Here is a 22407-nt window from a genome sequence, read left to right as displayed (position 1 = left end):
CCTATAAGCTGGCTAACTATTATACGAATAGACTGATAGATTGGCTGCAAGTTTTCATACAGCCAGCAGTCGACTGTATTATTATCCTTGCTGTGTTCGTACGCCTGGTTTGCTGGATCTGATCTGTGCTAGCTGTAGCTGCAGCTGTTTCGGCTGTTCCTACATAACTCGTGAGAGGAAGTTCCTGCAGCAGTAGCTGCAGGCAGCATAGCCGATCTTGGTGGTGCTAACGTCAACTGATGTCAGCAATGCTTTTTAAATTTCAAAGTTTTATAACTTTTTTTTATACTGGCTCCAAATTACACAAATAATATCTATTTTAATTATCTCCACGAGCTTTCAATGATGCACTATATTTTAGTATTTAAGGTTGTTTTTAACGGTAGATATTTGAATTACTACTTAAGTCTTTTTTGCACCAATTTCTAAGTGCTCCATATAATATCTTTTCATGTGTATTTTCGGCATAAAATAACTATAGGGCACCAAACTTATGGAACCTGTTAAGACCAATCTTGCTATTCGTTTTATTATATTTTGGCGATCAGATTATTCGAGTTGAGGACCATCAATAGACACATGCTAATTTGAAGTAACTTTTATGGACTTGTGGATAGATTAATTGAAATCCGGTTATATAATCATGCTTTTTATCAGCTTATTTATACATTTGATCAACTATACATTGCTAATTATCTGTTGCATATCATTGTATTGCACTGTTCAATTCATCTGGTCCACAACTATCGAATCAGCGGTTCCTAACAGTTGGACCAGTGAACCAGCGAACTGATGACTTTATCGGTTCGATGTCTGGTCCGGTCCTAATAAGTATGAGCTAACCCAATATATTTGACCTAATAATAATCTGTGGTTGGCCTGTAGAGCGAGGAACCCTATCCCCTTTTTTAAGGAGCACACACTGCCTATATATCGAAAGCAAATCACAGTAACATGTTTAAGGCTGTGGTTATCGGCTTACAGAAAAGCATACTGAAAGACTAGCACTACGGGATACAGTAGCTTTGCCGAGTGTCAGGGGCACTCGGCAAAGGCCCAAAGACACTCGGCAAATTTTTTGTCGAGTGTAACACTCGGCATACAACACACAGCATTATTTTATCGGCAAACAGTAGTTTGCCGAGTGTTTTTTATCGTGCACTCGGTAAATAGTTTGCCGAGTGTCAATAAACACTCGGCAAAAAGAAACTCTCAGCACAAAAATGATAACGGGATGGCACGGTGACGGCGATTTTGCCGAGTGCACGACGGAAAAACACTCGGTAAAGTTTCTCAAGTTTGCCGAGTGTCAAGCCTAAAACACTCGGCAAAGTTTGTAAACTTTGCCGAGTGTCATCTCAAGAACACTCGGTAAAGTTGCTAAAGTTTGCCGAGTGCAAAACCAAAACACTCGGTAAAGGTTATACGAGCATTAAAGTTGCACAACTTTAATAATATTTTTTTTCGCCCGCCGTCGTGGAGATTGACTAAGTAGTTTATTACTTATCTCATGCACAGGACTCGCTTGCCGATTCTTTTGGCTGTATATACCAATTCTTCGTCGGGCAAGAAGAGCGCCGGAAGCGGAGGAGGGGATCCCGAAGGTGGACGAGTCCCAAATTCAAAAGAAAAGGATGCGAGTATCGCAAAAGGTCCGCTAAGTGGTTTCACACTAAGAGAGTTAAAAATAAGTGAAATTTTACCGTGTTTGGAAAAAAACAGAGCCATTCATTTGGATAGATCGGATGGCTATAAAATAAGAAGAACCAACATTGAGGAACTCAAGTTGTGGGCTGGAACGTAACCTACATGGTCCAGGAACCTAAAATATATGAGTTAGAAATTATTTTCAAAATAAATTTAAAGGATAGAATAGTACATTTGCTTCCCCCTTATCTCTTGTTCGAGCTCTGTCTCCTTGTTACGAGCTCTGTCTCCTTCCACGTCCGATGTCTCCGCAGCTCAATCCCTCTCCAGCGCTGTCACCGGCCTGACAAGCTAGCCCGTCACCTAGGCAGCCACGCTCACACGCACGTCGTACATAGCTAGTCGCAACAGCCGGCGCGCGCACGCACTCCCTTCCCTCGCCCTTCCTCTCGGTGCTTAGCTCGATTCATAGGATGGGCGCCAACATCTTCGCTGATCTGACGCGCAAGAAATAATGACCTAGCGCCCGTTGCTTCCACGGCCAGCAGGAGCAAGAAATGACGCGATCGTCGTCCTTGTTGATCATGCCCCACCATCATCTCTACCCAGGCAACTTTTTCCTGACGGCCAGAACCGTCACGGAAAATGACCAAAACCGTCAGGGAAGACTATTCCTGACGGTTACCGTCAGGGATCAGCCGTTAGGAATGAACTGTCAGGAAAAGTCTACCTTTCCTGACGATTTCCGTCATGGGCCATCTCCTGACGGCAGTTACCGTCAGGAGAGTTTTCCCTGTCCGTTTTTCCTTCTTCGTCAGGGAAAATATTTCCTGTCGGTTCGACACCGTCACGGAAGGTTCAAACTTTCCCTATCGGTTACAGTACCGTCAGGGAAGGACCAAACTTTCCCTGTCAGTGAATGACTGTCAGGGAATCTTCATTCTAATTCTAATGTACATAAAACCCCATTGGACTATTCAAATCATAGTCGGTCCTTTTAACCACACACCATCCAGCATCAAATGTTACACTCAAGTGTCATACATATAATCATCATCCAAGTTGTTCATACATTAGATAGTTCAATGGTCAATAAATCTTAAGTTACATTCTAAAGGCCTTGCAAAATAATGCAGACCAAGTTACAATGCTCATGCAACTAGCATATAGGAAGGCCCCGTTCACGTGCCCTTAAACCCGGCTTATCCACTTCTTTTTTCATCCGGAACAGTGTTTTTCTCTCACAAATTCCTCTAGATTCAACCAGATTCCTCCAGAATTCATCCAGATCCAGAAATAGATAGAAGTTTAGTAATTACTACTTCCTACAAGCTCTTAGACAACAATACACAGTAGCTGCTACACATCCATTTATCTCCATATCCTACAGCCAAAACAAGAAAATATCGACTCGTGAGAAATCTTGTTAAATATGGCATTCAGATCCAAATTTGTAGCAAAGTCACTGTATATGGCATTCAGATCTAAATTTGTAGCAAAGTCACTCTTCTATCTGGCATTCAGTACAAATCTGAGGTTGATAGTACAAATCTGAGATCGATGAATATTACCTAAGGTAGCTGAAAAGTGTCTTGTGCTGCAGAAGCAGTTTGATCCTTTTCACCTGCAAGAAAAGGATTCCCTTATATCTATATATGGTGAAAGGAAACATTAAAGTAGCATATGCTATCTCTCTTTACAAGCAAAAAACATCTAGTAGATCACAGGTACATGAACAAGTGATAATGGCATGATTGCATCAAAGTAGAGACCAGGTGACTAGGAATTCATGAAAAATGTGTTTGTCTACTAAAATCACCCCCCAGTTAGAAATAACAGAGCTGAACAATCACAAAACAAGGAGTTATCTCAGTAGCTAACTGGACTTCACATATAAATCTGCACCAGACCTCGTTTCTATGAAGCACCTTGGCCTACATAACAACAGTAAGAACTAGACAAGTCTATGTGAATATTCAGTTTGATATTGTTGCTTGGAAAGCATCTTTACTGGGTGGAAAACATCAATTCTTAAGTAGTAGAATTCCACAAAAAATATGGATTGGGCATCAAGCAAAATTAGGACGCGCATTATGCAACTGCTCGCTCATGTATCCATCAGAGCCGATTTGTCTCCAAAATTGAAGGCGCTGTCCACTGTTTTCCACAGCACCTGAAACATAGTAAGACAAAAATAAAAGTTCAGATCCCAAATATATTAGTTACATACTTGCTAATCACAATCCAATCCCACATGAGGTGCATACATAAGGCAGCTTGTTAAATGTTCCTGTAGGACAAAAGTTTTACTGGCTAGATCTCACGAGTTATGGAAAGCTATAAAATTTTAAATTTCATCATGTCACAGGCCTGCATAGATGATTGCTTGCGCAACGTCTCTGAATTAAAAGAGTGACCATGAGAGCACTACGGTATATTGGCAAAGTACTATAGACCATAGATAGCACTATAGTCCGGGGTAAGGCGTTTGTGGAAGCAATCAATATAGAGGCAACGCAAAGTCATATTCTTAGAGGGCTGCATTGTGGTCATCCTTGAAGTAAGAGAAGAAGTTGGTAGTCACAAAGAGAATGAAAAAGACTTAGGACTTAGGCTAAAAATTATATAGAAATTCTACTTGTGCCAATTAATGCCTTAACGATCATGAGTACTATAGTTTAGAGAAACAAAACTATACCTTCATCAAAGATGGAGCAGAATGTACTACCAAGTCTGGATGAAAACCGGCCACATGAATCTGTGTAGCAATATTACCAAGTAGAAATCAAACTTAAAGCATAAAGCTAGAGTGAATTAATGTGAAGCCAAAAAATGTAAGAACAATTAAAAACCATGATTCCTGCTTCCATATATGCATAAAAGACAGATTAATTGTAACAAGCACAGAATAGATTAATTCCCTAGCCAGTGTTCATGTGTATCATATATAAGCAAAGCTATGAAAGAAATATCTGCAATGGTTTGGACAATCTAAAACACTAATGGATATGCTCTTTTTTAGAATAAGAAACATGCTGTTCTATGTTGGACAAAAATAATCACCATGTACAGCGAAGCATATGGAGCTTCTTGTAGTTCAGAAAACTTCAACAAGATAGTGCACTAGAACCTATCTTTAGATCCAAGATGTTCAGATTTAAAATATTGTCTGGACAGCAAAAAGAATAAGAATATTCAGTCTTGTACCATGGTAGCCTGATCTTACCATGTCATTTTCTTCTTCCAAAACAAACAAAACTGTACAAAATCACATACTAAAAATAACTATGGAAGAGTACTTGCTGAATGCAAAATGCTACTGCACAACACAAGAGGATACCAGTGTGTTTGCTTGCATTATCATCGATATACACTTGTAGTTGCAGGGAAGATTATTCAAATAAAATTCAGTGTACTAGCACTCTATTTAAGGGTAAATAAATTACCTAAATTAGTTTGATATAGGCTACGGCAACATTAAGCAGAAGAACTAGAGAAAAAATCTAGATGATAATCTTACCATGCATTTTCTTTTCCTGAGGCATGTCAGATGGTGTCGTCTCTTTCTTGTGTCAGCGTGTGAGTAATTAGATAATAGAGTTGTCTCCATCAGTGGGATATAGCATAACAAATTAGATCAGAAAATTAGTTGAGAAAGGCACTATCTATTCAAATAATAGAAATACTTGAAACTATCTCCATACTTTGCAGATCTGGCCTTTTCAAACAAGGAATATTAAGACAATAAGCACGCTTTTAGGTGGTACAGTACATTACTTAACTTTTCCCTCACGTATATGGCCAGATACTTAACCGTTGAATAAGGAACATTGGAGATGGATCTCGCTGGGGTTGTCTGCCTCCATGTCATGGATCCGCCGGATCTGGCATCTTCCTCCATGGGCAAGTACCTCGTGCATGGCTGCCACGCCATGGACCTGCGTGGGGAGGAGCAGGGGCTCACCTTGCTGGATCCCACCATAGACATGCGTGGGGAGGACTATAGGAGCAGGGGCTCACCTCGTTGGATCCAAGGGTAGTGAAGCCGCTGTTGACCTGGCCTGCGTTGGGCCACCCTTCGTTGGAACCTCGCCCGCTCATGGCCGCTGGATCTGCCACATCCGGAATCTCTTCCATGACCCTATGTGGGAAGCAAAGGGAGAAGCTATGAGAGGGAACAGAGAGAGGGAGCAAGGGGCTTACCTCGCCTGGGTTGCGTTGTGCTCCGGCCGGCCGCCACCGTCTTTCTGAGAGAGAGAGAGAGAGAGAGAGAGAGAGTGGAGAGGGCGAAGAACAGGGAGATAGGAAGAGTCCGCCAGGATAAGGACGAGGAATTTTTTTTACTTGCGCGGGGTGCGTGTGAGCCTAGTTCTGCGCCATTCTTTTTGTCCCCTGTCTAACACGTGCGCCATACCAAGGCTGGGAGCGCGCGGGTCTGATTTTTCGGGGGCGCCAGGAGTATAGGGCGTGTTTGGTTGCCTGCATAAGGGCAAACCAGCATCTCCGGATGTAGCCTCCTTATGTTTGGTTTCCTGGCCACCGTCCCGAGCCAGGCTCTGCTCGTGCAAAAGCCGTCTCCTGGCCTGGCTCGCGAGGAACGCCCAAATCGTCCGTTTTTCTTCAGCCTGGCTCGCTCTGTGCTCCCGCGAGCTCGCGCGCCTGGCGATTCCGTGCGCGGGGAGATGGCGCGAAGATCCTAGGGTTACCTCCCCCGTTCCCGCCATTCACCGCCTATATATCTTCCCTCCCGCCGCCTCCCTCTCTTCTTCTTCTTGTCGCTCCCCGTCTGCGCCGCCGGTAAGCTCCACCTCCTCTTCCTCCTCCCCCCGGTGTTCTTGATGGATTCGTGGCCTCCTAATGCCTACCCTCTATCTCGATTTGTTGCAGGTGCCGTGGATTTGCATCCTCTCGAAGCAAGTGAGTTTTTCCCCTTCTCTTTCTCCATTTTTCTTTGCGATTTGAAACCCTAGGTCACCAGTGTTTGTTGATCTCGCTGCAGGCACACCAGATCTGATTTCTTGGCTGTTATTGCGGTATGGATCCTTGTTCTTAGGTCTCATATTGTTTTCTTATTTTTTTCAAGTAAAAATCCTATTTTGTGTATGCTAATCCTCTTTTCTTTGCTTGTGTGTTTGCAGATCTGAGCTCCCTCACCTGCTGGGTTGGGCTTTAGCTGGTGCTGCTGCTTGTTGACGTGGGTATTTTGTATATCTACTCCCCCTCTCGCCTCCCCCCTAATCTGTACCGTGCGATAGTGAGTCCTGCGTTCTTGGATTCGGATGCATGTCCTACTTTGTGAGATTATGAGCAAGTATATGAAGTTGCCATTTTATCTGAGCTATTGTCCAAATCTGTGATGATTCCTTTTGTCCTGAGCTATTGCCTTAGTCTATGATGATGCCTTTTTTTCTGAGCTATTGCCCTAGTCTGTGATGATGAAAGTCTTATTTTTAGCATGTTCTAGTATATGATGAATCCTTTTTCTAAGCTTTTGTCTAAGTCCATGATGATGACATTGTCATTCTGAGCATTTGTCCTTAAATTCCATTCATTTTTTCTAGATGGACTTGGAAGAGAAGAGACGCATTCTTTTTGCTCGTGCTGCTGCTCTTATCACTGCTATGTATGCCCTGCTGTTTGCTAGACTTAGAATGCTTCAGAGTCAGTGGCCTCAGATCAATTATGGTCCAATGAGCATTAGGGATGAGGAGCGCCAAAGGAACTTGAACTTAATTTACAACTACAATGATATAGAGTGTGTGAACATGCTTAGAATGAGAAGGGCACCCTTTTTTAGTTTGTGCAACTTGCTTAGGGGCCATGTAGGACTGCATTGGGGCCATTGATGGGACTCATGTATTTGCCAAAGTTCCAGCCAAGATGCAAGCTGCATTTAGGGGTAGAAAGAATGCCCCCACACAAAATGTGCTAGCAGCAGTTAGCTTTGACTTGAAATTTACCTATGTGCTGGCTGGTTGGGAGGGATCAGCTCATGATGCCACAATTCTTGCTGATGCATTACAGAGAGAGGATGGGTTGAGGGTTCCACCAGGTAATTAAATCAACTGTGATAATAAGAAGCAAATGTAACTGCAAAATGATGAATCTAATTGAACTCCACATTTGTTTTAGGCAAATTCTTCTTAGTAGATGCTGGATATACTTGTCGGCCTGGATTTCTTCCTCCTTATCGAGGTTGTAGGTACCATCTTAAAGAATATGGGAATAGGAACTACCCAACCAACCCAAAAGAGTTGTAGAATTTGAGGCACTCTAGTTTGAGAGTAACTGTAGAAAGGGCATTTGGGGCTCTGAAGAACCGTTTTCGCATCATTGACACCAACAAACCATTCCATCGCTTGAGGACACAAATCAAGCTTGTGCTTGCATGTTGTATAATGCATAACTGGATCCTTAGTTTTGGGGTTGATGAGGTTATTCCAGAAGAGTTCTCTTGGGTACCAAATGACACAAACAGTCAGCCCCATCCTGCTCATATGGATGACAATGCTGCCTGGGCACTTCAGAGGGATGAATGGGCTAATCACATGTGGGCTAATAGGGGTCTTTCTAGAATCTAGAGTTCTATTATGTATCATTAAGTTGCCTGTAATTCATTTTATTCATGGACAAATGCTGTTTTTTCCTGTGATTCTGCACTTGATCTGAGACTTTGGGCAATAGCAATGATATTTTTTTTTCTGTGATACTACACTTGATCTGAGACTTTGGACAATAGCAATGATATTTTTTTCTGTGATACTACACTTGATCTGAGACTTTGGGCAATAGCAATGATGTTTTTTTCTGTGATACTACACTTGATCTGAGACTTTGGGCAATAGCAATGATGTTTTTTTTTTCTGTGATACTACACTTGATCTGAGACTTTGGGCAATAGCAAAGAAGTGCACCTGAACAAGGTGGCAAAGGCCCTGCAAGAGTTCTGTGGTCATGAAGTTAGTGGTACCCAGGTGTACAACCACCTGAGGAAGTGGAGGCAGAGGTGGGTGAAACTGTCCAAGCTGAGGGACCTTAGTGGAGCTCAGTGGGATGAGGACAACTGCATGATTGTTCTTGAGGAGGAACACTACAATGGTCATACCAAGGTGAGCAAGAACCTGTGATACTACAACTTAATTTGTTAGATGTCTCTTTGAAACATTTTGTCATTATGGCTAACAAGGGACAGTTCATTTTGCAGGACCACCCCAATGATGCTCCACTGCTCAACAAGCCCATACAACACTACAAGCAGATGATGGTCATCTTTGCCAATGGTCAGGCAACAGGCAAGTGGGCTATGGGCTCCAATGAGCCACTTGGCACACCATCTGACTGTGCTGAGAGCTCACTGAAGACTGAGATCCTGAACAGTGGCAAGACTGTGACTCCTGAGGATACCAAGAGTGAGGGAGGAGTTGGTAACAAGAGGAAGAGATCCATGCTGGCAGAAGAGGATATTGTTCTGTTCACTGGCATGGCAGAGGCAGTGAAGGATGTTGCTGATGCTATTAGGTCGACCAAGGTTGAGGATTCCCACCCTGAGCTGTATGGTGCTGTTATGTTTGTGCCAGGCTTCACTGAAGAAGCACTGATGTGTGCTTATGGCCATCTGTTGGATAACAAGGCCTTGGGTTCAGCTTTTGTCAAGATGTCTGACTCCCACCGTGAGCTGTGGCTAAGGACCTACTTGGCCAAGCACTACTACATGTGAAGGCTTCACAGCTTGGGGTTGATCCTTTTGTGCAGTGCCTCTTTTGTGCATACCTAACTACAGCTGGTGGATGTGTAGTGGGTTGACCTTCTCTTTTGTGCAGTTGATCTGATCCTGCATAGCTTACTTACTAACACTAACATATAGTTAGTGTCTTAGATAACCCTGCACCTACAACCTAGATCAACCTAGTGGTGGCAATCTGACCATGAGTCCATTGCTAATGGTGTGAACCTTATGGTTCTGAACTTGATATGGGCATCAGCCTGTGCCTGTGATTTGCACAATTTCATTCTGAGCACTTGCCTTATTGCCTGTGATTTTTGTTTTCTTATATCTGAGCACATGTCCATTGCCTGTGATGCTTGTTTTCTTATATCTGAGCACATGTCCATTGCCTGTGATGTTTGTTTTCTTATATCTGAGCACATGTCCATTGCCTGTGATGCTTGTTTTCTTATACCTGAGTCTGCATTCTTTACCTAGCTGGTGCATCTCTTTTTGCCTGTGTTGACATTGATGTGAACTTGATGATCTGAGAACTAATCTGATCTTGTTTGCCAATGATGTGACCATTTCAATATGAGCTTTTGTCTAATGCCAATGATGACGTTTTTTAAAACTAAGCACATGCCTTGTGCCAATGATGAGGTTTTTTTATATATACTGAGCACATGCCTTATGCCAATGATGCTTTGGTTTATTATACTGAGCACATGCCTTATGTCATTGATGAACTTTAATTTTTTGTTTGTCATTCCATGGTCTAAAAGCTGAAGAAAAAATGAAGCCGATGGCGTGTTCGTAGTGGAGCATGCGGTATGCATTGCAAAGAAGGATGTAATATTCATTGCAAACAAAGTGTTGTAGCAAAATGATGTAATTTTTAGTGGAGGGTGTAATAATATTAGTCCGGGCTTTAGTAATTTTAATTTAGCTTTCCAAAATGATGTAATATTCATTGCAAACAAAGTGTTGTAGCAAACTTTGGACTTGCTAGTGGTAATCTTACCACTAAATCAAAGTGGTAACTCCACCGGCTTCTATGCGGGCAACCAAACATGGTTCCTGCATCCTCTTGATTTGAATCCGATGCAGGTTCAGGAAACCAAACACCGGCTGCATGTGACCAGGCTGCTGGGAGCCAGCCAACCAAACAACCACCCCTTGCATGCGCTCAACCTGGCCAAAAGGGGCCTGGCTGGCTGATGCGAGCTAGGCTGGGCTGGGAAATGAACCAAACACGCCCATAGATGTCCAACCGGACCACATGGCACGGCACTGGCACGAGCACGGTCAGACACGGCATTGCTAGGTACGGCACTATGCGGTATGGTGGCTTAATCATGCTATCGGTGTTTTGGATCAGCGGACCCTCAACCAACTAGTAAATTTGTACTGCGTGTTCCCAATCCCGGATGGTGATACAAAGAGACACGAGGTTTATACTGGTTCGGACAATGGGTGCCCTACGTTTAGTCTGAGAGTTCGATCTTGTATTCCTTGCACCGAAATGCCCGTAGTAGGGGGTTACAAGCAGGGCAAGAGAGAGAGCTAGTCCCAGGTCTCTGCGTGGAGCGGCGTGGATTGCTTGAGATATTGATCTCAAGCAGCGGGGAAGCTCATGTGTTCGTCCGTGCGTTTATGCGTGAGTTCGTCGCGTGGGCGTAGGCCTAATCGTAAGCGTCCGGTCCCCCTAGAAATGGCCCTGGTCCCTCCCTTTTATAGTTGAAGGGAGGGACAAGGGTGATATATGCGCTAGCTATTCGGCGTCGTGCGAACGGAGGCGGCATGTCCGAGCTCTGTAGCCTGTTACTGTGGTGGCATGGTCGATGGAGTGGTCCCATCCTTGAAGTACTGGGGCGACGCGCCGGTCACATCCGATCCTGTATATCGTGGGAGCTCCAGTGTTAGCTTGAAGCAGGGCGTGGCGGTCGACGCGCCGGTCACCGTGTGTTGACTGCGTGAGAAGCCGAGACTCAGTTGGTGCCGAGGCCGAGCCATCGTGGGAGGCTCGGTAGGCACGAATCCCGAGGTTGCCGAGACCCTGAAGTATATTGCCAAGGCTCAGGGGGAGCAGTTGGTCCCGTGCGCTGATTCCGAGGCTATGGTGACCCGGACTTGACTCCCCACGCCGCGTTGTTCCTGGGGCAGGGGTTAGGTGGCACAGTGTAGTGCGGGCGTTGATCGTGGGCACAGCACCAGAGCACAGTGGTCGGTAACCCCTACCCCGTTCTGTCCTGGACGGTATGGCGTTGATGCGACTTCCCATCTCGTCGGCCGCTCCGTAGTGTCGAGCCGTCGTCTGGCTGATATCACGAGAGTGGTTGGTGCATTAATGGGACGTGACGCTCGGTCGGGGAGACTGGTCGAGGCAGAAGCGACGGGTTGTTGCTGAGTCAGCCTCGAGCGATACAGAGAATCGACATCTCGTCTGAGGCTTTACGCGTGGGGCCTCAGGCGAGACGGAGAATTGGTTCCCCATCCGAGGCCTCCCGTGCAAGGCCTTGAGCGAGACGGAGATTTGGCAGGCCGTCGAGGCCTCCCGTGCGAGGCCTCGAGCGAGGTGGAGAACCGATGGGCTCAGACAAGGCTAGGGGTTAACCAACAGTTTGCCTTTTGGCTTTTGTTTTTGATGGGGTCTAAGTGATTCTTTCGGTATACGCTCAGGGTACCCCGTTTTATGGTACCCGGCAGTAGCCCCCGAGCCTCAGGGAGAGCGTGAGCGCTCTTCTTGAGGTTTTGACGAGGCTTGACTTGCGGTAGCTCCTGACAGGATAGTGTTTCGTACTTCAAGGTCTTGGTGGGTGCGCGCGAGCGCACCCGCCGGGTGTAGCCCCCGAGGCCCTGGGGGAGTGGATTTATTCCTCCAGGGTCTTTTTTCCATGTTGAGCGAGGGATTTTATCGTATTTGCCGAGCCCACGAGTGCGAGTTCGGGTCGTGGGGTCTCAGCAAGATCGTAGGAAGAGCCCCCGAGCCTCTGCACGGAGCGAGAGGACGATCAGGAGTTCCCCTGACTTTTTGTGCGACCCTCGCGCTTCCTTTTCACTCGGAAGGAGGGGTGGAATATGCCAGGCTACCCTCGGTGGGCGCGAGCGGTGACACTTCCGGTGAGCTGTTATCGGGTAAGTCCGAGTGGAGGCCCGTGCCCCATTCGATAGAGGTTGGCTAGCGGTCTGGAGACGCACTCCAAAAGTACTAGAGGGCTTCTCTAGTGGGTGCCGGGGCCGTTCGCTGGGCCCCGGTGGCTTGATGCCTCCCTACGGTGGGATCCCATTCGGAGACCTCCCTGTCAGTCTCGGACACGACTTAGGACATCTCGAGCGATCGTTTGCTCGGGCCTTGGCCATGCGCGGGCTCGCCCATAGTCGTCCCTGACTCTATTGCCCTAGGGCGGCTGTCGAAACCCTTGGGGGCCCAGCCTTTGAACCCCTGGACCGTAACAGGCTCGATACCCTTTATCGCATTTTTCTGAGTCTTCAAGTGCGGGCTTGGGTCGCTTGTCTTTGTCTTGGGTGTAGGAGGAGCCCCCTGACTTTTTTGTTCGACCCTCACATATCCTTTTCGTTCGGATGGGGGGGTTATTTGTCGAGCCCCCTTGAGTGCGAGCCTAGGTCGTTGGGTCTTGGCAAAGTTGCAGGAAGAGCCCTCGGGCCTCTGCACGGAGCGAGAGGGCGATCAGGAGTTTCCCTGGCTTTTTGTATGCCCCTCACGCGTGAGGGTTTGTTTGTCGAGCCCCCCTCGGGTGCGAGCCTAGGTCGCGGGGTCTCGGCATATCTACAGGAAGAGCCCCCTAGCCTCTGCACGGAGCGAGAGGGCCGTCATGAGTTCCCCTGGCTTTTTGTACGACCCTCGCGCGTCCTTTTTGCTCAGAAGGAGGGATTGTTTTGCCAAGCCCCCTCGAGTGCGAGCCTTGGTCGCTGGGTCTCAGCAAGATTTGTAGGAAGAGCCCCCGAGCCTCTGCACGGAGCAAGAGGGCGATCAGGGGTTCCCCTGACTTTTTATGCGACCCTCGCGCTTCCTTTTCGCTCGGAAGGAGGGGGGAATGTGCCAGGCTACCCTCGGTGGGCGTGAGCGGTGACACTTCCGGTGAGCTGTTATCGGGTAAGTCCGAGTGGAGGCTCCTGCCCCATTCGATAGGGGTCGGCTAGTGGTCTGGAGACGCACTCCAAAAGTACCAGAGGGCTTCTCTAGTGAGTGCCGGGGCCATTCGCTGGGCCCCGGTGGCTCGATGCCTCCCTATGGTGGGATCCCATTCGAAGACCTCCCTGCCGGTCTCGGACACGACTTAGGACATCCCAAGCATTTCGCTTGCTTAGGCCTCGGCCCCGTACGGGCTCGCCCATAGTCGTCCCTGACTCTGTTGCCCTAGGGCGGCTGTCGAAACCCTCAGGGGCCCAGCCTTCGAACCCCTGGACCGTAACGGGCTCGGCGCCCAGTTCCTTCGTCTGAAAGGAATAGGGTGGGGGGATATCTCTCCCATTGGCTTGACAACGGCAGGCGCACCTTTTGAGGCGATTTTCTCGGGAAGGCGGAACGGCGCCTACCGCTGCAGCGGTTGGATGTGACGTTGTGTCAATGGGTGGAACATAACTGTTCATGTGATTAATGAGGAAAAGGTGGGCATGTGGGCGGTAAAATCGGATCTGGATTAACTGTGCCGGATCTGAGGGAAACTTTCCCGATTTTGTCGCCCGTCCGTTTCGCCTTTTTCCTGCATAAATACGCAACAAGCCTCGCCCCTTCTCTCTTTACCTTGCCTGCATTAGCCTTTGCCGCCCTTGAGCCGTCGCTAGAGCAGAGAGCACCAGGAAGAAGAAGGGAGACAGGTGAGGCAGAGAGAGAGAGAGACTCACCGCCGTAGTCGAATTCTCCACCGCACTCATGGCCGGCAACGTTGTTGTCATTGAGGCGGACCCTTGGGGTCCGTCCGACGTATCTGTGGAGACGCTCCAGTTGCTCGTCAACGACGGTCTTCTCCGTCCGGTTACCGACTCCAATAGGCCAGAGTGGATTGCTCTGTTGGGCGAGCCAGAGCCGAGGCCCCACGACGGCTACGTCGTGAGCTTCGTGTCTCTTCACGAGCGCAGCCTCGGCCTTCTGGCGGACCAGTTCATGCGGGCCCTCCTGCACTACTACGGCGTGGAGCTCCACAACTTCAACCCCAATTCCATCGCATAGGCGGCCATCTTCGTCGTTGTCTGCGAGGGGTATCTAGGGATTGCTCCCCATTGGGAGCTGTGGCTCCACCTCTTCCGGGCGGGGCATACCACCAAGCCGACGAGTACATCGGGCACGAGGAAGGTGGTGAGGGCCGGTGGCTGCACTCTCCAAGTGTGCCAAGACTGTCAGCACCTTTACATCCCGACCCAGCTCACGTCAACCAATCACCGCTGGTACACCAGTTGGTTCTACCTTCGCAACAACGACGGCGGACTCCCCCCCTACACTGGGCGGATCATGGAGAGCTGTCCGGAGAAGTGGAAGTATGGCGTCCCGAGGGAAGATCAGCCCAAGCTGTAGCCGCTCCTGGAGGGGCTAGAGAGGCTACGGGGCCGCGGCCTTACTACGGCTGTGGTCATGGCCGCCTTCCACCGCCGAAGGGTGCTGCCGCTGATGGCTCGGCGGCGGTGCCTGTTCTAGATGAGGCCGGATGAGCTGATCGAGGGTATCCGGATGTCTGCCTCCGCCCTCTCCGACGAAGAAATTCTTCGCTGGGTGAGGGAGATGGTGGAGGCAAAGCTGAGGAGCGGTGGCCTGACCCCCTTTGCGATGCGCCCATCGTGGGGGTTCCTCTCGCTGGTAAGTCACGCACCGCTGCAGCCCCTAAGGCCTCCCCGTTTCTCACCATTTCTTGTTCTCTTATCCGTGTTCGCCGTTCCTACAGGGGATGAGGGACGTGCGAGACTCCCCACCACCCATTCCTGAGGATGCACGGCGGCGGGCGGTCAACCGGGCGCACGCCGAGGCGCAGAAGAGGCGGAAGGACGCCGAGGTGGCGAAGCGCACAAGGAAGATCCTTGCGCGTGAGGAACTGGAGAAGCGCCGCCGGTAGCAGAGGCAGGACGGTCTCCCGGTGGAGGCGTCCCCATCGCCTTCACCATCGGAGGACTCTTCAGATCGAGATGACGAGAGCGAGAGGGGGCGGGGTCCCCTGGACCATCTCCCGGATGTCGGGGAGACGGCACCCGGGGCGTCGGCGAGCGGCTCGGCACTCCCAGGAGGAGGAGGAGGAGACGCCTCAGGTCCGGTGATCGCTCGCCCCGGGGCCGAGGCCGACACGCCCGAGGCGCGGGCGTTGGGAAAGCGCACCGTCAGCCCGGTGGGCTCGACGGCAGCGGTGGAGCAGGTGGCGGCGGGGGCGATGCAACTACCCCCGTAGAGGACCGAGGGGGCGTCGGGGTCCGTCGAGGACCGGCCGGTGCCGGTGGATACAGAGGCCGTGCCTCTGCCACCGCCACTGCCTTCGCAGAGGAGGGTCGCCATGCCGAAGCGGCTGCAGCCCCGCTCGAGGTAAGCGTATTTTCGATAGAGTTGCAGCATTTTCCGTTCGTTCTTCGGTCTCATGCTGACCCCATAAGTATTTTGTCTTTAGCCGGAAGCGACCTGCGGAGGTGCCCACCTTGGTGCCCCTTAAGGCGCTCAAGGTGAGCCCCAGCTCCACCACCCACTGGGTGGCGAAGGCGCAAGCCGCCATACAACGTGGTGCAGCGTCGGCGAGGGCCGACCCGAAGGAGCCGGTTGCCCAAGGACGGGCTGCCGAGGCGACCCCGACACAGACGGGGGAGGGGGCGCCTCTGCCCCATGAGGCCGAGGCTCGTGATTCAGATGGGGCCGAGGCGCCCTCAGTTGCCAAGGCTTCCAAGGTCGAGGCCCCCTGGGCCTCCGAGGTCGAGGCGACGGAGGTCGGGGCGCCCAGGACCGCCGAGGCCACAGCGGCGGGGGCCGGAGCCCCCGGGACCACCGAGGCCACGATGGCGGAGGCCGGAGCCCCTAGGACCACTGGGGCCGATGTGATCGCAGCGAAGCCGTCGGCCCAGGAAGTGGAGATGAAGGCGGCGGAAGCCTTAGTACCGCCCCCGGTCCAAGGCCCACCGCCGTTGCAGAAGAGGGCCCAGGAAGCGGAGGTCCATTCGATCTCCTCTGATGATACTTCCCGGGGGAAGGAGGGGGCGGACGCTGAGGCGGCCAGCACCGTGGAGCTGCCAGCTCCGACCTCTAGCGAGGGCGGCTCAGCCCTCGTGCGGGTACAACCCGAGCCCCGTGGGTGGGATCACCCACATGTCCTGTGGTGAAGCCAGGACGACCCTGAGGGGGAGCCTCTATTCACCCTTGAGGACGTGGCCAAGGGGGGTCGATGGGATACCTTCGAGCAGTACCGCCAGCTGGCGGAGCGGTCGCTGTGGATAGTGCTATTCGTCATGGCTGACAGTTTGCCCGACGTCGCCCAGGTACGCGCCTTCCTTTCTCGTGTGGTGTCGTCTTTTTCTGAGTTTTCTTGTAGTGCATGACCGCTATTCTGCTTATCCAGGAGCTTGAGACCTGGTCTCTCGGGAAGTCGGTCTTTCTCCGGCGGGAGAGGGACGTCTGGGACCAGCTCCAGCGGCAGAAGGGCCTGCTTACCGGTGCCAACGAGCTTCTGTCGGCGCGGAGCATGGAGGTGGAGGACCTCTGCCTTCGTTGTTCTGATGCGAAGGCTGAGGCGGCCACGGCTCAGGAGCAGGTCACCCCTTTGGCGACGCTTGTCAAAGAGTTGGAGGAGGAGCTGGCCCGGGTGGCTGACGATCGGGACACCTTCAGGTCCTAGGCTAGAGAAGCCACGGCCTCTGTCAAGGCCCTTGCTGGACAGCTAGGGATAGAGCAGGGTGCGCTCCAGCTGACGAAAGGTGCCTTGGATAAGGCCCTCAAGGCGGCTGAGGCTTCCCGGACCGAGGCTGTGGTCTGGAGGGGAAAGGCTGAGGGTGAGTCTTATTCCCCTTGTTTTACTTGTTTTTCTTGTGTTTGGCCCCTAACTCCTTGGTGTGATACAGAGCTGGAGGGAGTGGCTTCTAGGGCGGCCAAGGCTTCCCGGATCGAGGTCCAGCGCCTAAAGGAGAAGGCCGAGGCTTCTCGGGTCGAGGCCCAACGCTGGAGGGAGAAAGCCGAGGCCTCCCGAGTCGAGGCCTGATGCTGGGAGAAGAAGGCCGTGGGTGAGTCCCATAGGCTTCCACCCCTTTTTGGCTTGTTTTCCTTTGCGCTCAACCCCATTCTGTTTCTTTTGGCGTAGAGCTAGAGAAAGAGGTCACCTAGGCAGCCGAGGCCTCCGTCGTCGTGCAGGCGGTGCTCGAGATCGAGATCGGGGAGCATGATGCGCTGAAGAGTGCCGACCGTACCACCTGCGAGGCCCTAGAGGTCGAGGGGGTCTAGTCGGGAAGCTCCCTCGGTAGCCGCCTGATTGCGTTGAGCGGCCAAGTGCGCGAGCGACTCCAAGGGGCGCTGCATACGGGCGTTAAGCGTGCCCTGGCCGTCATCGCCTTGCACTACATCGGCGTCGACCTCAAGGCCATCAGCAATGGCTACGTCCTGCCTGATGATGACGGGGAGGCCGACAAGGAGGTGGCGAAGCTAATGGAGGCGTTAGAGGGCCCCGGCACGGCGCTGGCCAAGCTTTTCGAAGAGGAGGTGGTCCCTCCCACGCCGTCCACCGATGCTGGAGGCCCTGAGCCATGACCTGGGCCCAAGAGGCCACATAAATAGAATAGGGATTAACTTTATATCGTAACGCTTGTGGCCGTCAAGGCCTTTTTTAAAGTACTCGTGCTTCTTAATCGTTTTTCTTGTATTTCTAAGCCTCTGCCCTCTGTTGTCTCTGATCAGATTTCTTTGCAAAAAACCTCCTAGGAGCCTAAGTCGCCCCTTGGGCAAAAGGTGGTGAGGGAGTGCCATAGCCCGAAGGCATAGGCCGTCTCACGACTCTACCGGCCTTCTAGCCCTGAGACAAACTTTCGGTCCTTGGGTTTTTCACAACCGATTTGTTAGAGCGAGCTAGAGAGTTTGGTGTAGGAATTTTTTCGAAGAACGACTAAAAAATGGTGCGTGGGACTTAGGGAGGAGTCCCCCATCTAGCCCCCGAGGGAGGCTTGGTTCTGCAGAGGCAGAGCCGTGTCTTCCTTATGGTGTTATCGTTATGCCGAGGCCCGCGATGGGCTCGGGGGGTTTCTCAAAAAATTAGAACAACTAAAGAACGCTTCTTAATTGTATTTCGAGAAACAATGTATACAATGCTTGAAAATTTAAGGGTAAAAGCGACGTAGCTATTCTATGTTCCAAGCATTGGTGAGGATTTTGCCCTTCTCATTGGCTAGCTTGTAGGTCCCGGGCTTCAGCACTTGGGCGACGATGTATGGTCCTTCCCATGGCGGGGTCAGCTTGTGGTGGCCCTTGTTGCTCTACCTCAGCCTCAACACCAGGTCGCCTACTTTCAGGTCTCAGCTTCGAATGCACCGGGCCTGATAGCGCCGTAGGGCTTGCTGGTACTTGGCCAAATGTAGCAGCGCAACGTCTCGGGCTTCCTCTAGTTGGTCGAGGGTGTCCTCGCGGGTGGTGCGGTTGCTTTGCTCGTTGTAGGCCTGTAGCCTCGGGGAACCATATTCTAAGTCAGTGGGGAGGATAGCCTCGGCTCCATAGACCAGGAAGAAAGGTGTGAACCTTGTGGCTCGGCTTGGAGTGTTCCTCAGGCTCCAGATGACCGACGGGAGTTCGGCGAGCCATTTCTTGCCAAACTTCTTCAACCGTTTGTAAATTCTTGGCTTGAGGCCTTATAGGATCATGCCGTTGGCATGTTCTACTTGGCCATTTGTCCTTGGGTGTCCTACGACCGACTAGGGCACACAGATGTGGTGGTCGTCGTAGAATGTCAGGAATTTTTGGCCGGTGAACTATGTCCCATTGTTGGTGATGATGGTGTTCGGAACCCCGAACCTGCGGATCATGTCCGTGAAGAATAGCACCGCATGCTCGGATTTGATTTGATTGATTGGGCAAGCCTCGATCCATTTGGAGAACTTATCGACTGCTACTAGCTGATGGGTGTAGCCCCGGGGGGCCTTCTGTAGAGGCCCGACCATGTTGAGCCCCCACATGGCAAACGGCCATGTAATGGGGATGGTTTAGAGGGCCTGGGCCGGGAGGTGCGTCTACCGCGCGTAGTACTAGCATCCCTCATAGGAGCGTACTAACTTGGTGGCGTCAGCAACCGCCATCGGCCAGTGGAACCCTTGGCGGAAGGCATTTCCGATGAGCGTCTGAGGCGCCGCATGGTGCCCGTAGGCCCCCGCATGCAAGTCCCAAAGTAGGGCCTAGCCTGCCTCGGTGGTGATGCATCGTTGGAGGATGTAAGTTTTGGCTCATCGCGCAAGCCATCGAGCTTTGGTCCTGTCTGTAGGAAGCTCTCCCCGAGCGAGCCAATCAAGGAACAGGACTCGCCAGTCTGTGTCCTGGTCGGTCTCGGGAGGCTCCGTGTCGACTTCCATGACCTCAGACTTGGCCGAAGGAGTCTCAGCGGCAGAGGAGGCGTCGAGCCCTGCGGTGGGTTCGGCCGGTGGGCCCTCTTCCGCTGCCGAGGCGTAGTCGATGGAAGGTTTGTGGAGGTCTCTGGTAAAGACATTCGGGGGGACCGGAGCCCGTGCCGACGCCCCCTTTGCCAGTTCGTCCGCGGCCTTATTGTATTTCCACGCGATGTGGTTGAGTTCGAGACCGTCGAACTTGTCTTCTAGGCGACGTACCAACTTGCAGTATGCCTCTATTTTGGGGTCGAGGCAGTTTGACTCCTTCATGACTTGATCGATGATGAGTTGCGAGTTGCCCCAGACATCGAGCCGCCATACTCCAAGTTCGATGGTGATCTACAAGCCATTGACGAGAGCTTCGTACTCGGCTGCGTTGTTGGAGGTGGCGAAGTGGAGCCGAACCATGTAGCGCATGTGTACTCCGAGGGGCGAGATGAAGAGCAGACCCACGCCTGCCCCAGTCTTCATCAGGGACCCGTCGAAGTACATGGTCCAGCACTCCGTCTGAATTTGAGCAGGTGGCAATTGGATGTCGGTCCACTCAGCCACAAAATCGGCCAAGACCTGAGACTTAATCGCTTTCCAAGGCGCAAAAGTAAAGGCTTCCCCCATGAGTTCGATGGCCCACTTGGCTATCCTACCCGAGGCCTCCCGGTTATGGATTATCTGTCTCAAGGGGAAAGACGACACCACTGTTACTGGGTGGGACTCGAAGTAGTGACACAGCTTGTGCTGAGCCAAGACTACAGCGTAGATTAGCTTCTGGATGTGGGGGTAGCGCGTTTTGGTCTCGGGGAGCACTTCGCTGATGAAGTAAACAGGTCATTGGATGGGTAGAGCATGCCCCTCTTCCTACCTCTCCACTACCACGGTCGCGCTGACCACTTGGGTCATTGCGGCGATGTAGAGTAAGAGGGCCTCATCCCTGGCCGGCGGTACCAGGACGGGAGGATTGGTGAGCAGTGCCTTGAGCTTGGTGAGGGCTTCTTCGGCCTCGGGGGTCCAAGAAAAGCGTTCGGATTTTCTCAAGAGGCGGTACAGAGGCAGGCCTTTTTCGCCAAGGCGTGAGATGAAGTGGCTCAGGGCCGCAAGGCATCCCATGACCCTCTGCACTCCCTTGAGGTCTCAGATTGGTCCCATGCTGGTCACGGCTGAGACCTTCTCTGGGTTGGCCTCAATGCCACGTTCCAAGACTATGAATCCTAAGAGCATGCCTCGGGGGACCCCAAACACACACTTCTCGGGGTTGAGCTTGATGCCCTTCTCTCTATGGCATTTGAAGGCTATCTCCAGGTCGTCGATGAGATCCCCGGCCTTTCTAGACTTGACCATGATGTCGTCCACATAGGCCTTGATGGTTCGCCCGATGTGCTCGCCAAAGACCTGGGTCATGCACCGCTGGTATGTGGCCCCTATGTTTCTGAGGCCGAAAGGCATAGTCACATAGCAGTACATGCCAAATGGTGTGATAAAAGAAGTCGCGAGCTGGTCGGACTCTTTCATCTTGATTTGATGGTAACTGGAATACGCATCGAGGAAAGATAGGGTCTCGCATCCTGTAGTGGAGTCAACGATTTGATCGATTCGAGGTAATGGGAAGGGGACTTTCGGACAGGCTTTATTCAAACTGGTGTAATCTACACACATCCTCCACTTCCCATTTTTCTTCTTGACTAACACAGGGTTAGCTAGCCACTCTAGATGGGATACTTCCTTGATGAATCCGGCCGCCAAAAGAATCTGCACCTCCTCACCGATGGTCCTACGCTTTTCCTCATCGAATCGGCGCAGGCACTGCTTCATCGGTCTGGAGCTGGCCCGGATGTCCAAGGCGTGCTCGGCGACCTCCCTCGGTATGCCCGGCATGTCCGGGGGACTCCATGCAAATATATCAGCATTCGCGCGGAGAAAGTCGATGAGCATGGCTTCCTATTTGATGTCGAGGGTGGCGCTGATCCTCAACGCCCGGTCGTTAGGGCAGGCAGGGTCGACCGGGACGAGCTTGATGGCCTCTGTGGGCTCGAACGTCCCAGCGCGACGCTTGGAGTCAGGCGCCTCGCTACCGAGCCGGCCGAGGTTGGCGATCAGGGTCTTGGCCTCCATGAGAGCCTCAGCGTACTCGATGCACTTGATGTCGTAGTCGTATGCATGCTCATACGTGGATTCAATCATGATGACGCCGTTGGGACCCAGCATCTTGAGCTTGAGGTAGGTGTAGTTGGGGACCGCCATGAACTTGGCGTAGCACGGCCACCCCAGGATGGCGTGGTAGGTTCCCCTAAATCCAACCACCTCGAAGGTAAAGACCTCCTTGTGGTAGTTGGAGGGGGTACCGAAGCAAACGATCAGGTCGATGCGCCCGAGGGGTCACGTGCGTTTCCCCGACATGATGCCGTGGAAAGGCACGGCATCACCCTAGAGCTACGACCGGTCGAGCTCTAGGAGCTCCAGGGTGTTGGCGTAGAGGATGTTGAGGCCGCTTCCTCCGTCCATCA

At 51.4% G+C, this 22407-nt stretch overlaps 1 protein-coding gene and 1 long non-coding RNA gene across 2 annotated transcripts; one reads left to right on the top strand and one right to left on the bottom strand.

Annotated features, from left to right (window-relative positions):
* The first annotated feature begins 6290 nt into the window (after positions 1 to 6290).
* On the top strand, positions 6291 to 6852 carry LOC136473189 (uncharacterized). Its single transcript, XR_010762536.1, has 4 exons — positions 6291 to 6444; positions 6535 to 6564; positions 6647 to 6680; positions 6786 to 6852. It is a non-coding gene; the product is annotated as an uncharacterized lncRNA (long non-coding RNA).
* Positions 6853 to 21841: 14989 nt separating this feature from the next.
* Positions 21842 to 22144, bottom strand: LOC136469378 (uncharacterized). Its single transcript, XM_066467592.1, has one exon. The coding sequence runs from the start codon at positions 22142 to 22144 to the stop codon at positions 21842 to 21844; it is 303 nt and encodes a 100-aa protein (XP_066323689.1).
* Positions 22145 to 22407: the final 263 nt, after the last annotated feature.

This window comes from Miscanthus floridulus, chromosome 8, assembly GCF_019320115.1.
Source record: "Miscanthus floridulus cultivar M001 chromosome 8, ASM1932011v1, whole genome shotgun sequence".
NCBI classification, from domain to species: domain Eukaryota; kingdom Viridiplantae; phylum Streptophyta; class Magnoliopsida; order Poales; family Poaceae; genus Miscanthus; species Miscanthus floridulus.
Note: the sequence above shows the minus strand (reverse complement) of the source record. Positions and strands in the feature narration are given on the sequence as shown.